The 27,328-nt window shown below is 44.7% G+C and overlaps 1 protein-coding gene across 2 annotated transcripts in view; it reads right to left on the reverse strand.

Moving 5' to 3' along the window:
* Positions 1–15: 15 nt before the first annotated feature.
* LOC132393573 (glucose-6-phosphate exchanger SLC37A1-like) overlaps positions 16–27,328 on the reverse strand; it is a 98,891-nt gene continuing 71,578 nt past the window's right edge. For both annotated transcript variants that reach the window (XM_059969007.1, XM_059969008.1), the window contains exons 15-20: positions 21,451–21,499; positions 19,808–19,881; positions 15,390–15,468; positions 6,211–6,308; positions 2,963–3,024; positions 16–2,563 (exon numbers count right to left, since the gene is read on the reverse strand). In XM_059969007.1, coding sequence (XP_059824990.1) covers positions 2,548–2,563; positions 2,963–3,024; positions 6,211–6,308; positions 15,390–15,468; positions 19,808–19,881; positions 21,451–21,499 — 378 coding nt within the window. In that variant the 3' untranslated portion in view covers positions 16–2,547. The remainder of the gene's footprint in view (positions 2,564–2,962; positions 3,025–6,210; positions 6,309–15,389; positions 15,469–19,807; positions 19,882–21,450; positions 21,500–27,328) is intronic.

A 27,328-nucleotide genomic window follows, 5' to 3' on the forward strand; every position in this document is an offset into this window, starting at 1 on the left:
AGAGGCGGTTGTAAGTTGGATATTGGGATGGGAACTGTGTGGAACAGAACACACACAATCAGTCCCAATGTGACAATAACGTATACAGGGCACCAAAGGTGGGGTGACTGAATGCCTTCACTCTGTCTGCTACAACAGTGGGATTTTTCAGTAGCCACCCATTTCCACTCTGAGCTGTTGGTCCACGACCTTCTCTACTGCCACAAAACCTCTCATAGTTTGGAGGAGCGACACCTCATATTCTGTTTGGGTAACCTCCATCCTGACAACCAGAGATACCAGCTGGCTGAGGGACTTCAGCACACAAGACACACTGACACTCTGCCAACAACAAGGTGCTGTGTTACTTTGGAAGGGAAGTCACAAAGCCGTGTTGCTCCAGACTACCTGGTATAGAGCGTGCACAGATTTATTTTAGCAAGAGTCTACTGGGCAAAGCACCCTCATCTATGGATTTAATTAATTTCCTACCACATCCTGCTTTGTGGAGGATGCTGCGTTTGCTCAACAGGGGAGAAAATCTTTGGGGGGGGGAGAAAATCTTTGGGATTGAGAAAAGTTACAAAGTGCAGGGTGCAAAATACCTCTACACTCAATGTGTGTTGCCACAGCTGTCCCTCTCCCAGGCCAACTCTCACCCCTCCCCATGACAGCACATCTTCTCTCTTCCCTTTACAGCACCAGCTTTCACTGACCCTCTCCTCCCATTACAGCACGAGCTTTCACTGACTCTCTCCTCCCGTTACAGCACAGCTTTCACTGACTCTCTCCTCCCGTTGCAGCACAACTTTCACTGACTCTCTCCTCCCGTTACAGCACGAGCTTTCACTGACTCTCTCCTCCCGTTACAGCACAGCTTTCACTGACAATCTCCTCCCGTTGCAGCACAACTTTCACTGACTCTCTCCTCCCGTTACAGCACGAGCTTTCACTGACTCTCTCCTCCCGTTACAGCACAGCTTTCACTGACTCTCTCCTCCCGTTACAGCACAGCTTTCACTGACTCTCTCCTCCCGTTACAGCACTAGCTTTCACTGACTCTCTCCTCCCGTTACAGCACTAGCTTGGCCCCTCACCGGCCCTGGACTCTGCGCTGAGATTCATTTGCACTTTGATCCGTAGTTGCCAAAACTCTATTGAATAACACACCTTCCCTCACCCACCCTGGAGAATAATCAACTTCTAACTCAGAACATTTGACAAAATCACCCTTCCACCAACACAGGCCTGGTCCTAGCAAAGGGTGAAAGGTTACCCAGGGTAGAAAGGAAGGCCGAGGTGAGTTTACAAACTCACTGAACAACAGGTTCCTTCTAGGTTACACGTTTGGCACAGGGCCTGTAATGTGCTGCAAATTTCTATGTTCTAATTTCCTAAAAAGTTTCTTTGACAGAATCAACTCTCACGACCAAGACTGGTGATCTTAATTGATGTGTTCCTATTTCATTCAGTCAGCTAAAGGCAGACAGACACACACCAAAAGGATCTGGAAGGATTCTCGCCATATCACTTACATTGATAGGCTGGCATCTGAAGATGGCTGAGTAAATTCAGTGTTACAGCAGAGACACAGATCTAACCTACCAGTCAATTTCACCTGTCAAGACTTCAATCTTAAAATGTCGCTCAAAACACTGAAATTGATTGGAGATCTGCAAAACATCAGGCCGTTAACATTTGTCACAATAACGAGACCTAAAGGCAACTTGGTAACTTAACAGCAACACGCAGGCCACTGGGGGAATTCAGCAGGTCAGACCACATCTGTGGAAGGAAAATCATTCGACTGTTCAGGTTTAGATTTCAGGTTTTAGATTTAGACATACATCCCGGTAACAGGCCCTTCTGGCCCAGTGAGCCAGTACTCCCAAAATATCAGCTGTCCATTTCCTTCCACAGATGCTGTCTGACCTGCTGAGCTCCTCCTGCACTTTAGTTGTTGCTCCAGATTCAAGCATCTGCTGTCTCACCTTCACATTTGATTAACATATTTTTTGAGGAAAACGACTGTCAACTAATTCCAGAAGACTTGGCTCTAGTGAGTTGGAAAGAACAATGAGATTGGAAGCGGTTCCATTCCTGGATACAAAGTGCTTGCGTGTTGTGGACTAGCAGGCCCCTGTCCTGACGCTCTGTGGATAACTCACGTGCAGAGCTCAAAATAGTTCTAGACCAGACTGCGCAAGAGATTGGAGACCCCCAAAAAAAGGGGGTACATTCATACAAACTGCAGCTGCAATAATACAGTACCTCTCATTTCATAAATAAACAGATAATCTCTAATGAACTATAAAGGCACCTATTCTGGTAAATGTCAGACGCAGAGCACATCGAACAGGATGTGATCGAGATGGCAGGTACAGTTCACCACAAAGTTCAAATGGAATGTGATTCTGAGGCTGGAGGGTATTGTCTAATGCCCGGGATCACACACCAGTTGTGTCCCCTCTATGGCTCCTCCAGCGTTGTGCAAATATGCTTCATCGAGAACAGTACAAAGTGTGGCTTGACAGAGAGCTAGTCAAAGCTGTGCACCGAGGTGGGGCATTAGTGTTCCTTCAACCTGTAGTAAGTAGTGGGAAAAGATGGGAGGGAGGAAACAAAGACAATGAGTGAAAACATGCAATTCATCACATCAATGAAGTCCATTATTCCCCACTCAGTGAGCAGATATTTACTGATCATCACAGAATCATAGAATAACAGAACAGAAACAGACCCTTAGCCACACCCATCCATACTGATGAATATGGCTAAGGACTTGTTTTATATACGAGTGTGTGTAAGAGACCGCGCGTGAGTGAGAGGGAGACCGCAAGCGTGAGAGACTGCACATGTGTGACTGTCTGCCTTTCCGTGTGTTTGTGTCTGTGTGTCAGTATCTGGATCTACGACAGACACAGACACTCAGGCCTTGCAATGCCCTGTCCACGACCTCAGTGGGAGCACAAATTCAACTTACTCAAACTCATTTGTCTTTGGTCTGAAAATATGCAGCTCCTTCAGTATGAGACGCAGTAGCAACTGAAATAAAAACACAGTCGGGGTTCAGACAAAATTTCAGGTGTAAAAATCCACCTCACAGATGATTCAAACTAACAGATAACAAGATGGAATATGAATACCAGTCATGATATAACACTGCCAGTGGGCAGGAGGTCCAGGAGCCTCAGGTCCCACACCACCAAGTTCAGGAACAGTTATTACCCCTCAACCATCCAGCTCCTAAATCATCGTGAATAACTTCACCCATCACAACTTTGAACTGAATCCACAACCTGCAGACTCACTTTCATAGACTCTGAAACCTGTGTTCTCAGTATTATTTATTCATTTATTTTTATTTATTATTTGCATGATTTGTCTTTTTTTGCACATTGGTTGTTTGTCAGTCTTTGTTTATGTATGGTTTTTCATTAATTCCATTGCATTTACATGTTCAGCACAGCTCTGTGCGCCTGTACTGTGTTGTAGATTTTCTATGTTTCTATTTCTTTATTGTCCTGTAAATGCCCACAAGAAAATGAATCTCAGGGTTGTATATGGTGCCATATATACTTTGATAATAAATTTACTTTGATTTTTGGATAAACATGAAATGTTTAGAATAAATATTAATTGCTGTAAACCATATATAGATTTCACATCAAAAACCAAAAGAAGGCAACTGTTCCGATGCCGTATGGTCTTATCAAAGTCAAACTCAAAGCAAAGTAGGAGGGACAATAAAGATTTTAATTTTTTTTTTAGGTACAGCACAGTAACAGGGCCTTTTAGCAAAATGATCCCATGCTGCCCATATACACCCATATGACTAATTAACCAACTAACCAGGAGGTCTTTGGACCGTGGGAGGAAAACGGAGGAGAACGTACAGACAGCAGTGGGAAATGAACTATAACAGCATTACACTTATTGCTATGCTACCAAACCACTCTAGTGGTGGCTGTTATCAGCAAGGCCAATGCTTATTGCCCACTTCCTAGGTGCCCTTGAGAGGGCAATGGCGAGTCACTACAGGCGTTCTGGGGAAGAAGGTCCCAACAGCCCTTCTGGCTCAACAAACTATTGATTTAACTCTAGAATAATTTACAATGACCAATTAACCTACTAACCAGATGGAGCAGGCCAGTGATGTTGTGGGGGTGGAACTGGACTCTCTGACGGTGGTGTCTGAAAAGAGGATGCTGTCCAAGTTGCATCCCATCTTGGACAACGACTCCCATCCACCCCATAATGTACTGGTTAGGCACAGGAGTACATTCAGCCAGAGACTCATTCCACCGAGATGTAACACTGAGCGTCATAGGAAGTTATTCCTGCCTGTGGCCATCAAACTTTACAACTCCTCCCTCGGAGTGTCAGACACTCTGAGCCAATAGGCTGATCCTGGACTTATTTTTCCACTTGGCATGATTAACATTATTATTTAATTATTTATGGTTTTATATTGCTATATTTCTACACTACTCTTGGTTGGTGCAGCTGTAATGAAACCCAATTTCCCTCGGGATCAATAAAGTATGTCTGTCTGTCTGTAGATAGCGTACACAACAGAGTTCTGAAAGAAGCACCTGAATGATCTTTCAAGAATCACTAGATTCTGGAAAGGTTCCAGAAGACTGGAAAACTGAATATGTCACTCCACTCTTCAAGAAGGGAGAGAAGCAGAAGAAAAGAGACTATAGGCCTGACAGTCTGACTGCATGCTATCCTTGCTTTTTTACCATCTGTCATAGCCTGAGTTCCTTCAGACTTATCTTAGAAAGGATGAGCTGAAACTGGAGAGGGTTCAAAGGAGATTCACAAAAATGATTCCAGAATTGAATGGCTTGTCATATGAAGAGCATTTGATGGCTCTGGGCCTGTATTCACTAGAATTTAGCAAAATGAGGGGTAATGTCACTGAAACCTATCGAATGGTGAAAGGCCTTAAAAGAGTGGCTATAGAGAGGATGCTTCCTATGGTGGGAGAGTCTAAGACCAGAGGACACAGCCTCAGAATAGAGAGGTGTCCTATTAGAATGGAGATGAGGAGGAATTTCTTTAGCCAGAGAGTGGTGAATCTGTGGAATTCTTTGTCACAGGCAACTGTGGAGGCCAAGTCTTTATGTACATTTAAGGTAGAGATCGATAGGTTCTTGATTGGTCAGGGCATGAAGGGATACAGAATGAAGGCAGGAGATTGGGGCTGAGAGGAAAATTGGATCAGCCATGATGTAATGGTGGAGCAGACTCGATGGGCTAAATGGCCAAATTCTGCTTCTATATCTTATGGTTTTATGGTCTAACCACTCCGTCCTTGGACTACTCACGTACACTACCTCAGAACAGTGGTTAGCAGGATGCTTTTACAGCTCAGGGCATCAATCCTGGCGTCCTCCATAAGGAGTCTCTGCGGAAAGTGTGGATTTTCCCCAGGCGCTCCAGTTTCCTCCCACAGTCCAAAGACGTATCAGGTAGGCCAAATGGTCATTGTAAACTGTCCTGTGGTTAGGTTAGGTTTAAATTGAGTTGCTGGGCAGTGTGGCTCAAAATGCCAGAAGGGCCTGTTCTGTGCTTTATCTCCAAATAAATAAATATTTTTGCTCTTTTTGCAATACTTCTTTAAATTGTTTTATGTATTTCTTATTGTAATTTACAGTTTTTTTAAAGTATTGCACTCTGTTGCCGCAAAACATCAAATTTTGTGACATAAGATGAAACCTGACTGAGGAAACCGAAGGAAACCCACGTGTTCACAAGGTGGAAATCCTGTCAGTGTCTGTATGTTTTCTCTGCGCTAATCTCCTCTGGGTGTTCTGGTTTCCTCCCACTGTCCTGAGATGTGCTGTTAGGGCTACTGTCATGGGAACACTGTTTATTTAGAAGTAGAGCATGAAACAGGCCCTTCTGGCCCAGTGAGTCGTGCCACCCAGCTACCCACCTATTTAACTCCAGCCTAATCACAGGACAACTTACAATGACCAATTCATCTGCTAACCAATCCGTCCTTGGACTGTGGGAGGAAACCAGAGCACCAGGAGGAAACCCACGCGCACGCGGGAAGCAGGTACAAACTTTCATACAGAGAACAATGGCATTGAACTCTGACCTCTGACGCCCCGTCGCACTAAATGCCACGCTACCGTGCTTTGCTGGCGGTGGATTCATGGCGAAGCATGGAAGCCCGTGGGCTGTGACAAGTAAAGCATGATCTCAGATGCTCACCAGTAAGGCAAACGCGTCTGCCACCATCAGCATGTAGAAGACATTGTTCCAGCCCGTAGGAGAGATGAGACCAGCTAACAAGGGTCCTAAAGCAGCACCTGTGGACAGGAGGCAATCAGTCCAACGACCAGCACAGCACACAAACAATTACAAGACCGCTCACTGGTAAGGGCAAGATTCTTCAGTGTTGGCGAGCAGACAGATCTTGCAGTCAAGTTCATAGCTCCTGGAAAGCGGCTACACAGTTTGATGGGGGTGGGTAAGAAGCCATATTGCGGGCTTGCCTTTATTAGTCGAGGCAGCTTTATAAAACTGGTTAGACCGCAACTGGAGTACTGGGTACAGTTCTAGTCGCCCCATTACAGGAAGGATGCTGAGGCTCTGGAGAGGGCTGGATTCTGTCTGGATTAAAGGGCGTGCACTTTCACAGGAGGCTGGAGGTTTTCTCTGGGGCAGCACAGGCTGAATGGAGACCTGATTGAGGTTTATAAGATTATGAGTGGTATAAGTAGACACAACAATATACTTTTCCAATGTTTGAAGTGTCTAACACCAGAGGGCATGCATTTAAGGTGATTGGGGGTGACTTATTTATTTTTATCGCAGACAGTGGTGAACGCCTGGAATGTGCTGCCTGGGGAGGTGGAAGAGGCAGATACATTACAGACTTATAAGAGACGTTTAGATAGACACATGGATGTGTGGAAAATAGAAGGATATGGACATGGTGCAGTAGAAGAGGTTAGTTTAGTTGGCCATTTGATTACTAATTTAATTGGTTTAGCACAACATTGTGGGTAGAGGGGACTGTTCCGGTCCTGCTCTGGTCTATGATCTGTGTTCCATCTATACAGCTGTTAAACACTACCCACCTGGACGATCCCACCAGGGTAGTGCACACTCTGAATGCATTCAGAGTCAAAGAACAACACAGCACAGATCTAGGCCCTTCGGCCCAATTACTCACTCCTGACCATTCAGCCCGTTAAGGCTGCTCCGCCATTTGATCGTGGCTTATTCGTTAAGATTAACTGCAATTCATTAGTCACTCTAAAGTTCCGATGGCCCAACCAGTGGCAGGAGCAGGCTGTAGCAACGAGGCTTCTCGCAGGTCGGTGATGTTTGTTTAAAAGGTGAGCTTTGTGGATATTGAGGCTACTTCTAGCAGCAGGAGTAGTCCGTAGTGACGAAGTTTCTCGCAGGTCTGTGACACACTGTAAAAGGGCAGCTACTGTTGGGAGTGGGCCAGTGGTGAGAGTAGGCATGTCAAGCTTTGGCTCAAAGGAGGCTTCAGCTCGAAAGAGCCGTCAGCTCTGGGTAAGTTTCTGTTAAGGTTCCCTTTTTATTTTATCTTACCACACCGAGTGCAGTTGTGTGTTGTGTGTTCTTTATCATGGATGTTGGAGTCCTGGGAGATCTAGACTCTCCCAGGGAACTACATCTGCGTGAAGTGCATCCAGCTGCAGCTCCTTGAAAATCATGTTAGGGATCTGGAGCAGCAGCTGGACGACCTTCGGCTTGTACAGAAGAGTGAGTAGATCATCGATCAGAGTTACAGGGAAGTAGTCACCCTGAAGTTGCAGGAGGCGAGCAGCTGGGTGACTGTCAGGTGAAATGGAAATGTGAATAGGCAGTTAGTGCAGATCACCCCTGTGGCCATTCCCCTCAATAATAAGTATACCGATTTGGATACTGTTGTGGGGGATGACCTCCCAGGGGAATGCCATGGAGACCAGGTTACTGGCACTGAGTATGGGTCCATGGTGCAGAAGGGAAAGAGGGAGAAGACGGGAGCAGTTGTGACAAGAGTCTCAATAATCAGACAGGAGATTCTGTGGATGTGAGCGGGACAGTCAGATGATATATTGCCTCCCAGTTGCCAGGGTCAGGGTAGTTGTGGATCGTGTCCACAACGTTTTGGATAGTGAAGGGAAGGAGAGCAGCCATATATCTTGGTGCATATTGGTACTAGTGACATAGGAAGGAAAAGCAATGAGGTCCTGAAGAGAGAATTTAGGGAGTTAGGTAGAAAGCTGAGAAGCAGGACCTCCCGGGTAGTAATTTCTGGATTGCTGCCGGTGCCACGAGCCAGTGAGGGTAGAAACAGGATGGTCTGGCAGCTAAGTGCGTGACTGAGAAGCTGGTGCAGGGGGCAGGGCTTCAGATTCCTGGATCACTGGGATCCCTTCTGACCTGTTCAAAAGTGATGGGTTGCATCTGAACCTGAGGGGCACTAATATTTTCATGGACAGGTTTGTTAGAGCTGTTGGGGAAGGTTTAAACTTATTTGGCAGAGGGGGTTGAACCAGAGTGAAGGGAATCAGGATAGGGCGGATAATAAAGATAACGTGAAGTCAGACTGTCAGGAGGGGCAGGCAGATGAAAGGACGTAACTACAGCCAGCAGGGTGAGTATCAGAACATTAGGGACGAAGAATCAAAAAGGGTAGCAAATACGGTACTCAAAGTGTTACAATTCAATGCACAAAGTATGGAGTATAAGAAATAAGGTGGATGATATTGTTGCACTATTACAGATCGTCAGGTATGAATCATAGCTGAAGGATGGTTGTAGTTGGGAGCTGAATGCCCATGGTTACACATTGTATTGGAGGGATAAGAAGGTAGGCAGAGGGAATGGCGTGGCTCTGCTGGTAAAGAATGGCATCAAATCATGAGAAAAATGTGACACAGAGTGAAAAGATGTTGAACCCTTGTGAGCCAAGAAACTCCAAGGGTAAAAGGACCCTGATGGCTGTTATATACAAGCCTCCCAGCAGTAGCTGGATGTGGACCACTGATTACACCAGGAAATAGAAAAGGCGTGTCAAGTCATGGGAGATTTCAACATGCAGATCGATTGGGAAAATCGGGAGAGGGAGGGGGGAGAGAGAGAGATGAATACGGGAGTATTAAAATTTGGAATGAGTTGATGGGATTTTCTTGTTTGTAAAAGGAAATGGGCAGTGTGGTTGAACACTGTATGATTAGTACCAACTAAGTGGGCCAAAGGACCTCATTGTGTTGTGTAACTGTTCAGTGTCTGTATATTGTATTGTAAAAATGGCTGTGCTCAATTCTGGTCACCTCACTATAGGAAGGATGTGGAAACCATAGAAAGAGTGCAGAGGAGATTTACAAGGATGTTGCCTGGATTGGGGAGCATGCTCTATGAGAATAGATTGAGTGAAATTGGCCTTTTCTCCTTGGAGCAACGGAGGATGAAAGGTGACCTGACAGAGGTGTATCAGATGATGAGAGGCATTGGTCATGTGGATAGTCAGGCTTTTTCCCAGGGCTGAATTGGCTGACACAAGAAGGCATAGTTTTAAGGTGCTTGGAAGTAGGTACAGAGGAGATGTCAGGGGTAAGTTTTTTTACACAGAGAGTGGTGAGTGCGTGGAATGGGCTGCCGCAATAGTGGTGGAGTCAGAAACGATAGGGTCTTTTAAGAAATTCCTGGATGGGTACATGGAGTTTAGAAAAATAGAGGGCTATGGCTAAGCCTGGGTAATTTCTGAGGTAAGGACATGTTCGGCACAACTTTGTGGGCCGAAGGGTCTGTATTGTGCTGGAGGTTTTCTATGTTTCTATGTTTTTCTATGAATGTTTATGAGATGGCTTTTTAGAGCAATTTGTTATTAAGCCTACTAGGAGATCAGCTATACTGGACTGGGTGTTATGTAATGAACCAGAGGTAATTAGGGAAAGTAAGGTAAAAGAACCCTTAGGAGACAGTGATCACAATATGATTGAGTTCAACTTGAAATTGGATATGGTGAAAGTAAAGGTTGGCATGGAAGTATTTCAGTGGAGTAAAGGGAAATTACAGTGGTATGAGAGAAGAATTGGCCAAAGTAAATTGGAAGGAGATGCTGGCAGGGAGGACAGCAGACCAGCAATGAGTTTTTGGGAAAGCGAAAAAAAAAGTGTGAATGGGAAGTGGAATTAAAATGGGTGCCCACCGGGAGATTTCGTTTTTTCTGACAGATGGAGTGTAAGTGCTCGGCGAAGCAGTCTCTCAGTCTAACGTCAGTGATATACAGGGGGCCACACCAGATACAGTAGATAACCCCAACAGACTCACAAGTGAAGTGTTGCCTCACCTGGAAGGACATGCTAGAGGCAGGAAGCATGTTCCCGCTGATGGGTGAGTCCAGAACTAGAGGCCACAGTTTAAGAATAAGGGGTAGGCCATTTAGAACAGAGATGCGGAAAAACTTTTTCACCCAGAGAGTGGTGAATATGTGGAATGCTCTGCCCCAGAAGGCAGTGGAGGCCAAGTCTCTGGATGCATTCAAGAGAGAGTTAGATAGAGCTCTTATAGATAGCGGGGTCAAGGGATATGGGGAGAGGGCAGGAACGGGGTACTGATTGTGTATGATCAGCCATGATCACAGTGAATGGCGGTGCTGGCTAGAAGGGCCGAATGGCCTACTCCTGCATCTATTGTCTAATGACTGTTTGGGGCTCTGAATGGTAGTGAGGGAAGAGGTGTAAGGGGAAGTGTAGCACTTGTTCTGCTTGCAAGGATAAGAGTCATTGGGAGATCGGGGGAGGGACAAATGGACAAGGGAGTTGTGTATGGAGCAATCCCTGTGGAAAGCAGAAAGGGGGGGTGGGAAAGATGTGCTTGATGGTGGGATCCTGTTGGAGATGGTGGAAGTTACGGAAAAGATTGTTAATTGTTAATGTTATGTCTTTATTTAAGAAGAGTAGCAGGAAGAAGGGATTCTGAAGAATGGGGTTTATTTGCATTTGGAACGGCAAGGAATGATTTGAGATAGATAGCATGGCCTTGTGAGTGGGAGATTGATGAGAGAGTTACAAACACAAGTCAGGCAGTGTCCAAGGAGGGGAATAAGCAGTTGATATTTCAAGCTGATACTCTTCATCAGTTTTGAGGATTGGTCATAGTCTGTCAGGATGAAGGTTCTTGTCCTGAAACCACCTTGATTTACTTATATATGGCATGATCTGCTTGGATGGGTGACAGTATGGAGATACATCTCTACCAAAGGAGGTACAAGGCACTCCTTCCCTCTACTGGCCTGCAGGTCACCCTTGGGCAAGGTGTAGCACCTGCTTAGCCCCCTGATCAGGGTCACGTGAAGCCATGGGAATAGGTGGTGGAAGGTCATATAATAAAGGTCGATAAATCCCCTGGGCCTGACATGATATTTCCTCAGACCTTGAGAGAGACTAGTGTAGAAATTGCAGGGGCCCTGGCAGAAACATTTAAAATGTCCTTAGCCACTTGTGCGGTGCCAGAGGATTGGAGGTGCTGTTCCATTGTTTAAAAAAGGCTCCAAAAGTAAACCAGGTAATTACAGGCTGATGAGCTTGACATCAGTAGTAGGTAAATTATTGGAAGGTGTTCTGAGAGATCGGATATACAAGTATTTGGACAGCCAAGGGCTGATTAAGGATAGTCAGCATGGTTCTGTGCGTGGTAGATCATGTTTAATGAATCTTGTAGTTTTTCGAGGAGGTTACCAAGAAACTAGATGAAGGAAAGGCTGCAGGTGTTGTCTACATGGACTTTAGTAAAGCCTTCGACAAGGTCCCACATGGGAGATCAGTTTAGAAGGTTCAGACACTAGGTATCCATGGAGAGGTTGTAAACTGGATTCGAAATTGGCTGTGTGGGAGAAGACAGAGAGTGGTAGTGGAGGATTGCTTCTCAGACTGGACTAGTGACTAGTGGTGTGCCTCAGGGATCTGTGCTGGGACCATTGTTGTTTGATGTCTATATCAATGATCTAGATGATAATGTGGTAAATTGGATCAGCAAGTTTGCTGATGACACTAAGATTGGAGGCGTTGTGGACAGCGAGGAAGGTTTTCAAAGCTTGCAGAGGGATCTGGACCAACTGGAAAAATGGGCCAGAAAATGGCAGATGGAATTTAATGCAGACAAGTGTGAGGTGTTGCATTTTGGAAGGACAAATCAAGGTAGGACATACACAGTAAATGGTAGGGCACTGAGGAATGCGGTGGAACAAAGGGATCTGGGAGTTCAGATGTATAATTCCCTGAAAGTGGTGTCACAGATAAACAGGGTTGTAAAGAAGGCTTTTGGCATCCTCGCATTCATAAATCAAAGTATTGAGTATAGGAGTTGGGATGTTATGGTGAGGTTGTATAAGACATTGGTGAGGCCAAATTCGGAGTATTGTGTGGAGTTCTGCTCACCTAACTATAGGAAGGATTAAAAGAATGCAGAGATTTACTAGGATGTTGCCGGGTCTTCAGGAGTTCAGTTACAGGGAAAGATTGAACAGGTTAGGACTTTATTCCTTGGAGTGTAGAAGAATGAGGGGAGATTTGATAGAGGTTTAGAAAATCATGAGGGGTATAGACAGAGTAAATGTGAGTAGGCTCTTTCCACTTAAATTAGGAGAGATAAACACGAGAGGACATGGCTTTAGGGTGAAAGGGGAAAGGTTTAGGGGGAACTTCTTCGCTCAGAGTGGAGGGAGTGTGGAACGAGCTGCCATCTGATGTAGTAAATGCAGGCTCACTCTTAAGTTTTAAGAATAAATTGGATAGATACATGGATGGGAGAGGTCTGTAGGGTTAGTAGGGTTATGGACTGGGTGCAGGTAAATGGGACTAGCAGAATAAAGTTTCAGCACAGACTAGAAGGGTTGTTTGGCTTGTTTTCTGTGCTGTTATTGTTCTATGGTCATATGAGCAGCCAGTGCATGTCACAAGTCCTGATTATGTGACCATTGACACCAGGCAGACATTGCTAATGGCTGGAGTCACCCATCTTGTAAAGACACTGCCCAGAAGAAGGCAATGGCAAACCGATTCTGTAGAAAAATTTGCCAAGAACAACCATGGTCATGAAAAGACTGCTCACCCACATCATATGTCACGGTACATAATGAACGAACAAATGATATGTTTGGATGGCATGCGAACAAGAGATTGCTACTGTATCACATTTTCTAAGTAAATATACAAAAAAGATAGGTCTGGTCCATGGGTTGAGATTCTAAATTGGAGAAAGGCCAATTTTGACGGCATCAGAAAGAATCTGGCAAGGTAGATTGGGAGAGGCTGTTTTCTGGCAAAGGTGTACTTGGTACGTAGGAGATCTTCAAAAGTGAAATTTAGAGAGTACAAAGCTTGTATGTCCCTGTAAAGAGAACAAGTGTAAGGAACCTTGGCTTTCAAGAGACATTGAGGTCCTGGTTTAAAAAAAAGAGGTGCATAGCAGGTACAGGCAGGTAGGAACAAATGAGGTGCTTATAGAGTATAAGAAATGCAAGAGAACACTTAAAAAAAGATGCAAACATTAGGAAATCTGCAGGCAAAAAGAAGACATGTGGTTGCCAAAGCAGACAAGGTGAAGAATCCTAAGGGATTCTACAATATGTTAAAAGCAAAAGGATTGCAAGGGACAAAATTGGTCCTCTGGTCGATCAGAATGGTAATCCAAACGTGGAGCCAAGAGAGATGGGGAAGATCTTAAATGATTTTTTTTACATCTGTATTTACTCGAGATACAGACACAGAGTCTAGAGAAGTGCCATCAACTTCATGGGCACTACACATAATACAGAGGAGGAGGAGTAAATAAGGGTGGATAAGTCCCTAGGGCCTGAAAGGGTGTTCCCTCGGACCCTATGGAAGGCAAGTGCAGAAAATGCCAAGGCCCTAGCAGAAATATTTAAATCATCCTTAGCGATACTCCTTATCAGGGTATCTGAGGGTAGCCAGTGTTGTTCCGCTGTTTAAGAAAGGCTCTAAACATAAACAGGAAATGATAGGCCCGTGAGTCTAACATCAGTAGTGAAAAAGTTATTGGAAGGTATTCTAAAGGGCCAGATATATCAGTATTTGGATAGACATGGGCTGATTAAGGATAGTCAACAATGTTTTGTGAATGGTTAGTCATGTTTGATCAATCTTATAGAGCTTTTCGAGGACCAAGAGAATGGATGACAACAAGGCAGTGGATGTTGTCCACATGGATTTCAACAAGGCATCTAACAAGGTCCTGCCTGGCAGGTTGGTCAAGAAGGTTCAGTCATTCAGCATTCAAGATGAGGGAGTAAATTGGATTAGACATTGGCTTTGTGGAAGAAACCAGAGAGTGGTAGTCGATGGTTGTCTTTCTGACTGGAGGCCTATGATGAATGGAGTGTCGCAGAGATTAGTGCTGGGTCCATTGTTGTTTGTCATCTTTATCAATGATCTGAATGATAATGTGGTTAACTGAGTCAGCAAGTTGACACCAAAATCGTGGGTGTAGTGGACAGCGAGGAAGGCTATCATGGCTTACAGAGTGAACAGGACCAGCTGGAAAAATGGGTTGCACAATGGCAGATGGAATTTAATGCAAACAAGTGCAAGATGTTGCACTTCACTAGGACCAACCAGAGCAGGTCTTACATAATGAATGGTAGGGCACTGAGGAGTGTTGTTGAACAAGGGATCTGGGAATAATTTGTTGAATGTGATGTCACAGGTAGATAGGGTCGTAAAGAAAGGTTTTAACATATTGGCCTTCATAAATCAAAATACTGAATACAGGAGATTGGAAGTTATGTTGAAGTTGTACAAGATGTTGGTGAGACCTGATTTGGAGTATTGTGTGCAGTTTTGGTCACCTACCTACAGGAAACAATGTAAATAAGGTTGAAAGAGTACTGTGAAATTTTACAAGGATGTTGCTGGATCTGGAGGACCTGAGTTACAAGGGAAGATTGGGTAGGTCAGAACTTCATTCATTAGATTGTAGAAGATTGAGAAGAGATTTGATAGAGGTATACAAAATTATGAAGAGTATAGATAGGGTAAATGTAAGCAGGTTTTTTCCATTGAGTTTGGGTGGAACTACAAGTAGTGGTCATGCATTAAGGGTGAAAGATAAAAAGTTTAAGGAGAACGTGAGGAGAAACTTTTCACTCAGAGGGTCATTTGAGTATGGAACGAGCTACTAGTGTAAGTGGTGCATGCAAACCCAATTTCAATGTTTAAGAGAAGTTTGGGTAGGTACAATTGGATATGGAGAGCTATGGTCCCAGTGCAGGCCAATGGGAGTAGACAGCTTAAATGGTTTTGGCATGGACTAGATGGACCGCACGGCCTGTTTCTATGCTGCACTTTTCTATGACATGACAACAATTAGCCATTAGCAATAGGATGTTAATTTATTACACCCACCTATGGAGCCGGTCCCATCAATAATTGCAGTCACTGTAGATAAGGCTTTGGAATTTCCTGCCAAGCTCTTGTGTGTGCCCTGTAATCAGAAGTCATCCAGGGATTTACAGAGCAAGCACAGACAGTTTCAAACCACTCTATTAGCATTTAGTAATACCAGTGTAGTCCCGCAGCCACCCTAAATTCAGACAGACCAACCAGCTCACTGTGAACCAAACTGCTGGGGAATTGGCTTACTATTTCCAGGAAGATGGTGGTGTGCACGTTTGCAGCGGCCTCTCCGGATCCAATCAAAGGTGTAATTGTGCATCCTTTTTTACAATCATAAGACACTTGCTGGATATTAAGAACATAAAGTACCTCATCAGTGAGTTGCTTGATGGTGGAGGAGTTGGACGTGTATTTTGCTGTTTTCCCTAGGAAGCACATGGAGGCAATGCATGGTCCAACAAACTGCACGAGTGATTGCCTTGAACATTTTCCTTGTGACTGCAAGACCCTGTTGGACACTGGCAATGTAGAATACTCTAAGTCTGGTTCACTGGTTCGTTGGTGAGACTGACAGTGGGGAGGCTGCTGGGCCTCAGCTGTTGAGCAGACTAGGCCCTCATGCCACGGGTTCCCTATTACTGCCACTCGGGGAGTAGACACTGGAGGCAGTATGGTACGATGGGCGTCCATGCTGGATTGGGTGCTGACCTCTCCCCTTGATGCTGCTCTCTATTGTTCACTTGGTGAAAGATGAGCTGGAATGGGATCGCCCAGGACAGCGCAACCATGTGCTGATTAGATTACTGTGGGCTTGTTCTTGCCGACAACATCCCATGCACCGTCTATAGTACGGGACACTCAGGGAGCCATGATGGTGCTAAACGACAACTCCTTCATTTACATCTTTGGAAACAGCTCTATTTCTATCTTTGATATCTCTTTTGTCCTTTTCAAGCTTCTTTTGAAGACCCTGGCCTGGAGTTACACTCTGACTTTTGTTCTTTGTGGGAATGAGACCCGCTCTCAGGGCCTCACGACACTCTCAAGCTCTGGATTTTCATGGCTCTGGAGATGTGCTGATTCTAAGCCAGTGCCCCTGATGGAAGCAACACGGGAGAACACGGAACATCAGGAGCAGCAGGTTAGCTGCCGGGGGTTGTGTGTCCATAGAGTTGCACCATTCTGGGGCCAACTTTTAACACTGTAAATCAGCAAGTTGTTTGTTATGTCTCCCCTCTTGCTGTGAAATGGGGACACCTCTTTTTCCTTTATTAGGGAGAGAGAGAGAGAGCCTGTGGTATGCTGAATTACCTGGTGAACAAGTATTTTTTGGAGTAATGCAAGTCTGTGTCCTTATTGATGCTTGCTGCACGAGTGCTCAGTGGAAGGCACTGATGCTTTTTTGCTGGTGGGGGTGGGGGAGTTGTTACCTTGCTACTGCTTGTGCGTGGGGGTGAGCTGGGGGGGGGCTTTGGGGTTCTAACATTTAACTGCCACTCATTCTCTGAGGCACTCCTCTGTTTTCATGGATGTTTGTGAAGAAAAAGAATTTCAGGATGTATATTGTATACATTTCTCTGACATTAAATGTACCTATTGAAACCTATTATGTCTTTTGTGTGACTGTGTATAACTGCACGTTTATTACTATGTTATATGTGCTTGTGCTGTGTATGACTATTGGTGTTGTGTTTTGCACCTTGGCCCCAAGGAACGGTGTTTCATTTGCCTGTATTCATGGGTATTCATGTATGGTTGAACGACAATTAAACATGAACCTGAACTATTGTCACGCTGTCATAGGCAGATGTAGTTAAACTGGAAACCCGAGTAACACACAAAATGCTGAGGAACTCAGCAGGTCAGGCAGCGTCTATCAAAATGAACAAACAGTTGATATTTTAGGCAGAGACCCTTCATCAGGACTGGAAAGGAAGGGGGAAGAAGCCAGAATAAGGTGGTGGGATGAGGGGGAGGAGTACAAGCTGGAAGGTGATTGGTGAAGCCAGGAGAGGGGAAAAGTAGGTGAGTTGGGAGAGGGTCATGTTTCGATGGCATAGAAGGCATTCAGCTCATCTGGGAGGAAAGCCTTGTTGTTATGTATCACTTGGTATGTATCACTTGGTTTGTAACAGCATTCAGTCCTTGCCACAGTTGTCAAGCATCCTTCAGTGATTCATGTTTGTCCAGAACTGCCACTTCACCTGCAAGCTCGCTTTCTGGGGATCATACCTGGATCTCTTGTATCTTACTTGGTCACCAGTCCTGAGTGCCACTGATCTGACATTCCTCGTCACGGCACAAGACTAGTGTGTTGAGACCCCTGGTACAGCAAGTTATACGCTGATGGTAATTCAGTAGAGATTTCTTCAAACAAGCCTGACTGAAGTTCTTGACAATTGGAAATGTGGCAGGGTTTATAGTTTCCTGTTTGCTGATGATGGGTGCCTGATTTATGTCGCCTTTTGCCGGTATCAGGTAGTGCTCTTGAGTTCATTGTCCCTTCCAAAGTCTGATGGCAGAAAGGAAGAAGCTGTTCCTGAAGCATTGAGTGTGTGTCTTCAGGCTCCTGTGCTTTCTCAATGAGAAGACATCTCTTGGATGTTGGGGATCCTTAATGATGGATGCTGTCTTTTTGAGGCATACCTTTTGAAGGTGTCCTCAATATTGGGGACGCTACTGCCCATGATGGAGCTATCTAAGTTGGCAGATGGTGATCGAACCAGTTAGAATGCTCTCCACAGTACATCTGTAGAAATTTGCAAGCGTCTTTGGTAACAAGACGTCTCCTTAAATTTAGAATGAAATATAGCTCCTGCCTTTGTCTTCTTTGTAATTGCATCAATATGTTGGCCCAGGATAGATCTTCAGAGATGTTGACACCCAGAAACTTGAAACTGCTCACCCTTTCCACTGCTGATCCCTTGATGAGGACTGGTGTGCGCTCCCTCGTCTTCCCCTTCCTGAAGTCCACAGTCAGCTCCTTATTACACTAACTGCCATCCAATGCTTTAACCTACTCAAAGATCAGTCTAACTCTTCCCTTTTATATAGTCTTCCAGTTTATAGTCTTCCATGTGCCTATCTACATTTCTTAATTGTCCCTAATGTATCTGCCTCAACCACCACCCTTGGTAGGGCGTTCCATACACTCACAACTGTGTAAAAACTTACCTCTGACATTCACTCTAATCACCTTAAAATTATACCTCCTCGTATTAGCCATTTCCAGCCTTAAACACTCCTCTTCACTCAAAAAAAGTTACTTTCTCTATACAGTAAGGCTGATCAACACCTCCACCCAGTAACCTACCCCTCCACACCCCAACCACCACTACTTTATCACTTCCTATCAGAGTCACCTTATGTACAGACACTCCTGTGCCTAGTGATACTTTATGAACATACAATCAATCTATGCATATAAGCTATCGTATGTATTTATATTTATTGTGCTTTTTATTATTGCGTTCTTTATCTTAGTGTTTTCAGTGCTGTGTCAGATCCGGAGTAACAATAATCCCATTCTCATTCACACTTGTGTACTGGAAGTAACATTAAACAATCTTGAATCTTGAACGCAGCCTGAATAATCAGCATAGTTTAACATTTTATATAGTTGAGCACACATGTTCACCCACGTCATACGATTTGGTACATAATGAATGAACGAACTGGAAATGGCATTAAACAATCTTGAACTGTGAATCTTGATCACTGCCACCAATTCTGGTATCATGGAGTCCATTTTCCTTTTTATCACCTCAATATTCACCAAAATGCCATCAGGAAGATGCTATAAGTCCATCACCTCCAGGACTCCATGTCATCTCTGAAGCTTTGTTCCTGTGGCTATCCAGGTTCTCAACAAAACTCACTCAGGTGTAATACCCTGACTGTCCCTGTACAACATCCATTAACTGGTCTTTCCTGCTCTCCTGGTTCTGTTGATAATTATTGAGTCTGTTCCTATGTTCACACTTAACTAAGTTTGACTACTGACATTTGCACATGAGACCATTCTGCTAATTGTTGATTGCTCATGGTTGTTTGCACTATTGTCTTGTGAATTGTTGGTTACTGTTGTGTTGTCTGTTATGGTATTGCCCTGTGTTTGATGCTTGGCACCGAACCACAATCAATTCTGGTGTGTTTCACCCACTGGCAATAAAATTATTCTGATTCTGATGTAAGGAATGAACTGTCTGAACAGGATGCAAAGCAAAAGTTCTTCACCATATAGGCAACAATAATAAAGCAATACCAGTAAGCTCAGGAATACCATCCCACCGCTCCATCCCATTGTTGTCCTCCTCAAAACCTTTTTTCCAGGTTTTCATCACCTATCCTTGCCCACCAACCTGGTTAAAGCCAGTTCCAGGCAACAGCTCGAGAAGTTGACCTTGTTACTGAATTTAACTACTCACCAAATCAGCAGACACTGCAGTCGTGATCAGGGCATATGGTCCATTCACTAAGGCCCCACAGCCTATTAGCATCACTGGAATAAAATGAAGACAGGCATCGTTACTGGGTGTAGTGGGGAGATTACAGTAAGCCATTTCTTGTCAGTGAGGTTGACAGTTCTATAGGAGATGCTAACCCAAATCAGCAAATAAACAGAATATTGAATTATTTGGTCTTCTTTCAAAACATAGAACAGAACAGCCCATATATCATGAAGGATCCCACCCACCCTGCTCAAAGACTGTCCCACTCCCATCAGGGAGGAAGCTATGTAGCATCCATGCCAGGACCTCCAGACTCAAAAACAGTTACTTTCCCCAATCAATAAGGCTAATCAACACCTCCATCCACTAACTCACCCTTCCACATCCTTTTCTGGTTGGCTGCTAGTGACTAATGGTGTTCCACAGGAGGGAGTTGGGACCACTTCTTTTTATGCTGTATATTGATGATTTAGATGATGGAATAGATGGATTTGTTGCCAAGTTTGCAGATGATACAAAGATTGGTGGAGGGGCAGGTAGTGTTATGGAAACAGGAAGGCTGGAGAATAACTTAAACAGGTTAGGAGAATGGGCCAGAGAGTGGCAAATGAAGTACAATGTTGGAAAATGCATGGTCATGCACTTCAGTAGCAGAAATAAATATGCAGGCTACTTTTTAATGGGAAGGAAATCCAAAAATCAGAGATGCAAAGGGACTTGTGAATCCTTGTGCAGAGCGCACCAAAGGTTAACTTGCAGATTGAGTTGGTGGTGAGGAAGGCAAATGCAATATTAGCATTCATTTCAAGAGGTCTAGAATACAAAACCTGGGATGTGATACTAAGACTTTATAAGATACTGTGAGGCCTCACCTTGAGAATTGTGTACAGTTTTGGGTTCCTATCTAAGAAAAAAATGTACTGGCAATGGGGAGGATTGAGAGGATGTTCACAGGGATGATTCCTGGAATTAAAGGGTTATCATATGAGAAAAGTTTGATAGCTCTGGGTCTGCACTCACAGAAATTTAGAAGGATGGGGGGGGATTTCATTGAAACCTTTCGAACATTGAAAGACCTAGACAGAGTAGATGTGGAAAGGATGCTTGCCATGTTGGGGGAGTCTAGGACAAAAGGGCACAGCCTCAGGATAGAGGGGTGTCCATTTAAAACAGAAATGCGGAGAAATTTCTTTAACCAGAGGGTGGCAAATTTGTGGAATTTATTACAACAGGCATCTGTGGAGGCCAGGTCGTTGGATGTATTTAAGGCCGAGATTGATAGGTTCTAGATTGGACACGGCATCAAAGGTTACAGGGAGAAGGGGGGAGTGGAGCCAAGGAAGGGAGAAAAGGATCAGCCATGATTGATTGGTGGAGCAGACTCGATGGGCCAAATGGCCTAATTCTGCTCCCATGTCTTATGTACTTTTATTACTGTGTTTTTATTATTATTGCGTTTTTATTATTATTGTGTTCTTTATCTGATTGTGTTTTTTGTGCCACACTGGATCTGCATAGCAATTATTCCATTCTCCTTTACACTGGAAATGACATTAAACAATCTTGTATCTTGAATTGCAGCAAATGACACGTCTGACTAGCTGGAAGGAGTCACTCACCGCTGATGGTTTTCAGACCCATGTAGCCAACTGATGAAAATATGTAGAGCTGCAGGGGCACAAACACAATATTCAACCATTATTCTCAGTAACAGATACATGTGTTAATTATTATCACACTCAAGGCGCAGGTTGCAAACAAGCAAAGCTACTTGGGTAAATGAATCCCCCACGGATGGTGAAGTACAAGGTGTAAAACTAGACAATCTGCCAAACATGCATTGCCCTGATGCACAAATAAACAGTAACTTGTCAAAATTTCAAATGTTTGGAGAGGGTAATGGTGGCACTTGATAATGGTGGCAGAGAGAATTACCGTGAGAAAAATGAGCGCAGAAGACAAAGCTTCAACAGTGATTATAAAGAACTCTCTATCGAGAGATGAGGAACAAGCCCTTCGGTCCACAACATCTGGTCCAAACGTAATGCCAAATCAGCCTGCACATGGTCCATATCCCTCCATTTCCTGCCTGCCTACCATTGCTGCCATATCTGCCTCCATCCCCTACCATCACAGCCTGTTCCAGGCGCACGCCACTCTCTAGGTAAACAAAAAATCTCCTTAAGATTTTCCGCCTCCCAGTTTAAAGTTCCGTCCTCACGTTTGACACTTCCAGCCTGGTAAAAAGACTGACTATTGACTCTAGCCATGCCTGTCATAATTTTCACCGCTCAGCCAGTGAGGAAAAAATCCAAGTGGGTTTAGCCACAAGGCACTGGATGGAGGTTTAAGATCAGATGTTTTCTTCACACAATATGCCCCAATATGTAGAATTTATGTATATTTTCCCACCCCATATGGGTGGTGTATATGTGTACTTTTCCCTCAGTCTCGGGTCCTCTACCTGGGAGTTCGAGGGCTCGGCGCAGTGTCCCTGCAGTTCCTAGTAGAGCTCTCTTCTGGATTGAGATCGCAGATGCTGTTCCCAGGATTTGTTGGAGTCACTCTCCTAGTCCAGGTGTCACAGCCCTAAGTGCTCCTATCACCACTGGGATTACTCTGACTTACATTTCCCACATCCTTTCTATCTGCTCTTTCGAGTCCTGGTATTTCTCCAGCTTCTCATATTCTTTCTTCCTAATGTTACTGCCATTTGGGATTGATACATCTATTGCTTTCTTCTGTCCCTTGTCCAGTATAACTCTGTCTGGCTGGTTGGCCAGTACCTGCTTCTCAGTCTGTATTTGGAAGTCCCACAGGATCTCAGCTCTGTCATTCTCCACTACCTTCTCAGGTGTTTCCCGTTTGGATTTGGGAGTGTCCAATCCATACTCAGTGTCGATGTTCCTGTACACAGTTCCTGCAACTTGGTTGTGCCATTCAGTGTATGCTGTCCCTGCCTGTATCTTGCACCCTGCTACTAGGTGCTAGATGGTTTCAGCAGATTCCTTGCACAATCTGCACCTTGGGTCTTGACTGGTGTGATAGACCCCTGCTTCTATCGCTCTTGTTCTTAGCACCTGTTCTTGTTCAGCCATGAGCAGCACTGTCCCCCAGACCTGCCATTTCCAGCCATTCATAGGACTTCCTTATCTCAGCCACCTCCGATATCTGACAACGGTACGTCCCATGCAGTGGCTTGTCCTGCCATGACCTCTGTTATTCTAGCTCTGATTTACCTGCTGTCTGAGGTATCCTCCTTAGGGGCCATCTTCGATGGATGTTTCATATATCTTCCAGGACTGTGGCCTTGACACTTCCAAGTCCCCGTCCTCCTTTATTCCAGCAGGTGTACAGTCAGTTGTCATTGGAATCTTCCATGTATTCTTAGTAGTTTCCAGGTCTTGATGTCAGCGGCTTGCTGTTCATTCCTTGGCCAGCACACTATTGCATCTGGGTATCTGATAACTGGTAGGGCGAGTGTGTTAATGGCTCCAATCTTGCTCTTCGCATTCAGCTGGACAAGGCTGGACAACATATATAGACAGGGTTTATGGATCCTTAAGGTTGTCATAGCCCAAGGATTTAGCGGGGACAAGCTCCCAATGGTGAGCATCTCAAATAGCCTTTGACAACCAAGTCCGGCTCCTGGCCTTCCCCTGGGGCTTAGCTACTAAGCCCAGTTGAACCGTTTCTACTGACAGGAGAAGGGGCAAAGGTGGGATACCAGTGCCCTAAAATCAGTTACTTTGGATAGTTGGGGCTTGTCAGCCGTAGTTTGCAGCTCATCTAGGAGAAGGAAATCTCTGATCTCAAACCTCTGTTGCCTCGCAGCAAAACCCACACATCGGGAAGGCTTTGAGATTAAACCTTGAGGGAAAGACTGGAGCTGGAGTCCACAGGGCAGTTTTTCGTTGAGTTCTATGCTGACTGGCAACTCCTGCAACACCGCTAGTGCCAAACTGTATCGATCTCTGCCGTTCCTTTGAAGTCACCAGCTATGTGGAGAGGGAAAGTCTGCTGCATGGCCTGTGTAATAAGTAAACAGCTGGGACACAACATCCATAAGCCAATATTGACCAACGGAAGGCCTCGAGATAGGATTTATATTTATATATAATCACAGACACTGACGTTCCAGTCAAAAGTAACACCACCACCTCCTCTGTCTCGTACTGCTAAGCCAATTCTGAATCCAAATCTCCATGAATCCCATGTGTCACTATTTTCTCGGTCACCCTATCATGAGAGACCTTGTCAAATGCTTTATAAAGTCCATGCGGACAACATCCACTGCTCTACTCTATTGTTAGGGCTTTTCTCTATGGAATGAATGAGGATGAGAGGTGACTTGTTACAAGATGACAAGAGGCATAGATAGAGTAGAGTGCCAGCACCTTTTTCCCAGGTTGGTTATGACTAATATGAGAGGACATACTTTTAATATGATTGGAGGAAACTACAGAGGGAATGTCAAAGGTAAGTTTTTTTCTGTTTGTCGGACAGGGGCTCCCCCACAGATGGAATCCCCACCACTGTCTATAAGGAGTTTTATGTTTTCCCCTTGACTGAGTGGGTCTCCTCCATAGGGTTAATAAGTTGTGGGCATTTGATGTTGGCGCCAGAAACATGGCACCATCTGCCCCCAGCACATCCTCTGATTGCATTGATCTTTGATGCAAACATCGAGTTTTAAGGTGTATGTGATAAATAAAGTGAATCTTTCTCTTAAGGAAGGAAGAGGGTTTGTGGGGATGAGTGAAGACAGCATGGCAGTCTATTATGTATAAGGTCTCAAATGGCAAGAGACCAAGAATGCAGAGCGTTGTTGTTGTGCTCGGTCTGGAGCTTCAGATTGGAGTGCAGTTTAAGAAAAACACTAGTCACAGGACACTACATCACAAAACGCAGACCCTTCAGCCCATCTAGTCCAGGCTGAGCCATTCATACTGCCTAGTCCCATCGACCTGCCCCTGGACCCTAGCCCTCCATACCCGTCCCATCCATGTAGCTATACAATCTTTCCTTAAATGTTGAAATCAAAATCGTATCCACCACCTTCACGAGCCTCTGAGTGAAGAAGTTTCCCCTCACGTTCCCCTTAAACAGTTCACCTTTCACCCTTAACCCATGACTTTTAGTTGCAGTCTAAACCAGTGGAAAAGCTTACTTGCATTTACCTATACCCTCATACGTTTGTATACCTCTATCAAATCTCCCCTTCTATGCTCTAGGGATTAAAGTCCTAACCTATTCAACCTACCCTATAACTCAGGTCCTCAAGTCCTGGTGACACAATTGTAAATTTTCCTTGCACTATTTCAATCTTACTGACATGTCCTGTAGGGAGGAGACCAGAACTGAACAAACACTCCAAATTAGGCCTCATCAATGTCTTATACAATTTCAACATAACATCCTAATTCAATACGTTGATTTATGAAGGCCAATGTGCCAAAAGCTCTCTTTATGACCCTATCAAGGAATTATGGATCAGTATTCCAAGATCCATCTGATCTATGACACTCCTATCACTCACTGTGCAAGTCTGTTTGTCCTCCCAGAGTGTAACACCTCACACTTGTCTGCAGTAAATTCCAGTTGCCATTTTTCAGCTGGTTCAGACCCCACTGCAAACTTTGAAAGCCTTCCTCACTGTCTGCTACGCCCCAATCTTGGTGTCATCTGCAAATTTGCTGTTCCAGTGTGTGACACTTTCATCACAGGATTCAAAAGAAGCTTCAGAAAGTTGCAGACTCCGGTGGCTCCATGATGGCCACCACCCTCGCCAGCATCAAGGACATCTTCAAAAGGCGATGCCTCAAAAAGGAAGCATCTGTTATTAAACAACCTTGTCATCCAGGAAGCGGTCTCTTCTCATTGGTGCCGTTCAGGAGAAGGTACAGGAGCCTGAAGACCCACACTTACTGATTCAGGAACAGCTTCTACCCTTCTGGCATCCGATTTCTGAATGGACAATGAGCTCATGAAGCTATCTCAGTATATAATTTTTGCTCTTAATTTGCACTACTTATTTAAGAAGAAGAAGAAGGGGCAGCAGGCTGAGGGTAGCAGACACCAACAGAATCAACAAACTCATTCGTAAGGCCAGTGATGTTGTGGGGGTGGAATTGGACTCTCTGACGGGGTGGCTGAAAAGAGGATGCTGTCCATCTTGGACAATGACTCCCATCCACTCCATAATGTACTGGTTAGGCACAGGAGTACATTCAGCCAGAGACTCATTCCACCGAGATGTAACACTGAGCATCATAGGAAGTCATTCCTACCTGTGGCCATCAAACTTTACAACTCCTCCCTCGGAGTGTCAGAAACTCTGAGCCAATAGGCTGGTCCTGGACTTATTTCCACTTGGCATGATTAACTTATTTTTATTTAAATATTAATGGTTTTATATTGCTATATTTCTTCACTATTCTTGATTGGTGCAGCTGTAATGAAACCCAATTTCCCTCGGGATCAATAAAGTATGTCTGTCTGTCTGAAGAAGAAGAAGGAAACCCTTAATTCACAGTGGAGTCATCAGGACACCGTTGTGACGGCATTTTTTTAGCAGGCTTTCCTGTTTTTACGAGGCTGAGTTGCAGCTCGATGCTCAACCCAGCACGGATGGAAAGTGTGCAAGGGAGCCGGCTGGATTCGAACTCGGGAGCCTTTGCTCCGAAGTCCAGCCACAAGCCAACCATTAAGTATTAAACCTTCCACTAAATATATCTTTACCTCTCAAAGCTATCAAGGCTGTGAAACAACAATACAGGGAGAAGATGGAGTCAAGATTCACATCAAATAGCACACATGACTCGTGGTGAGAGCTGCATACCATCGCAGACTTCAAAGCCAAACATGGTGCCGCCAGCATCGCGGCCTCTCTCCCCAATGAGCTTAATCGCTTTTACACCTGGTTCGACGTTGCTAACTCTGAGTCTCCGAGGAAAGCCACCACTACAACCTGCAACCTGGTTATCTGTGAGGCCAAGGTATGCAGGTGTTTCCAACAAGTGGACAATTGCAAGGCTACGGGACCAGACGGCATCCCAGGGCAAGTACTCAGGATGTGCACAGCATAACTGGCAGGAGTGTTTACAGACATTTTTAATCTCTCCCTCTCCCAGTGTAGAGTGCCCTCCTGCTTCAAAACATCCACCATTGTCCCTGTGCCAAAAAAGAACAAGGTAACATGCTTGAACAACTGGCGCCCTGTCGCACTCACCTCGATAATAAGCAAGTGCCTCACATTTGGAAATGACACAGTGAGGCCACATCACAAACTTCAACAATAGATTTTTCTGCACTGCCATCAAGTTTTTGAACTGACTTAAAAAACCCCAGCACAAGTTGGATAAGGAAGTGGAAGGGTGGGTTGGCGGATGAAGCCGTGATTGGGGGTTTTGTGGATAGAGCAGAAGCTCATCTTGGCTTACCACTGGATATTGATAGGATGCAGCGCTGGGCTGAGAAGTGACAGATGAAATTCAG

The sequence above is a fragment of the Hypanus sabinus genome, chromosome 4 (assembly GCF_030144855.1).
Source record: "Hypanus sabinus isolate sHypSab1 chromosome 4, sHypSab1.hap1, whole genome shotgun sequence".
NCBI classification, from domain to species: Eukaryota; Metazoa; Chordata; class Chondrichthyes; order Myliobatiformes; family Dasyatidae; genus Hypanus; species Hypanus sabinus.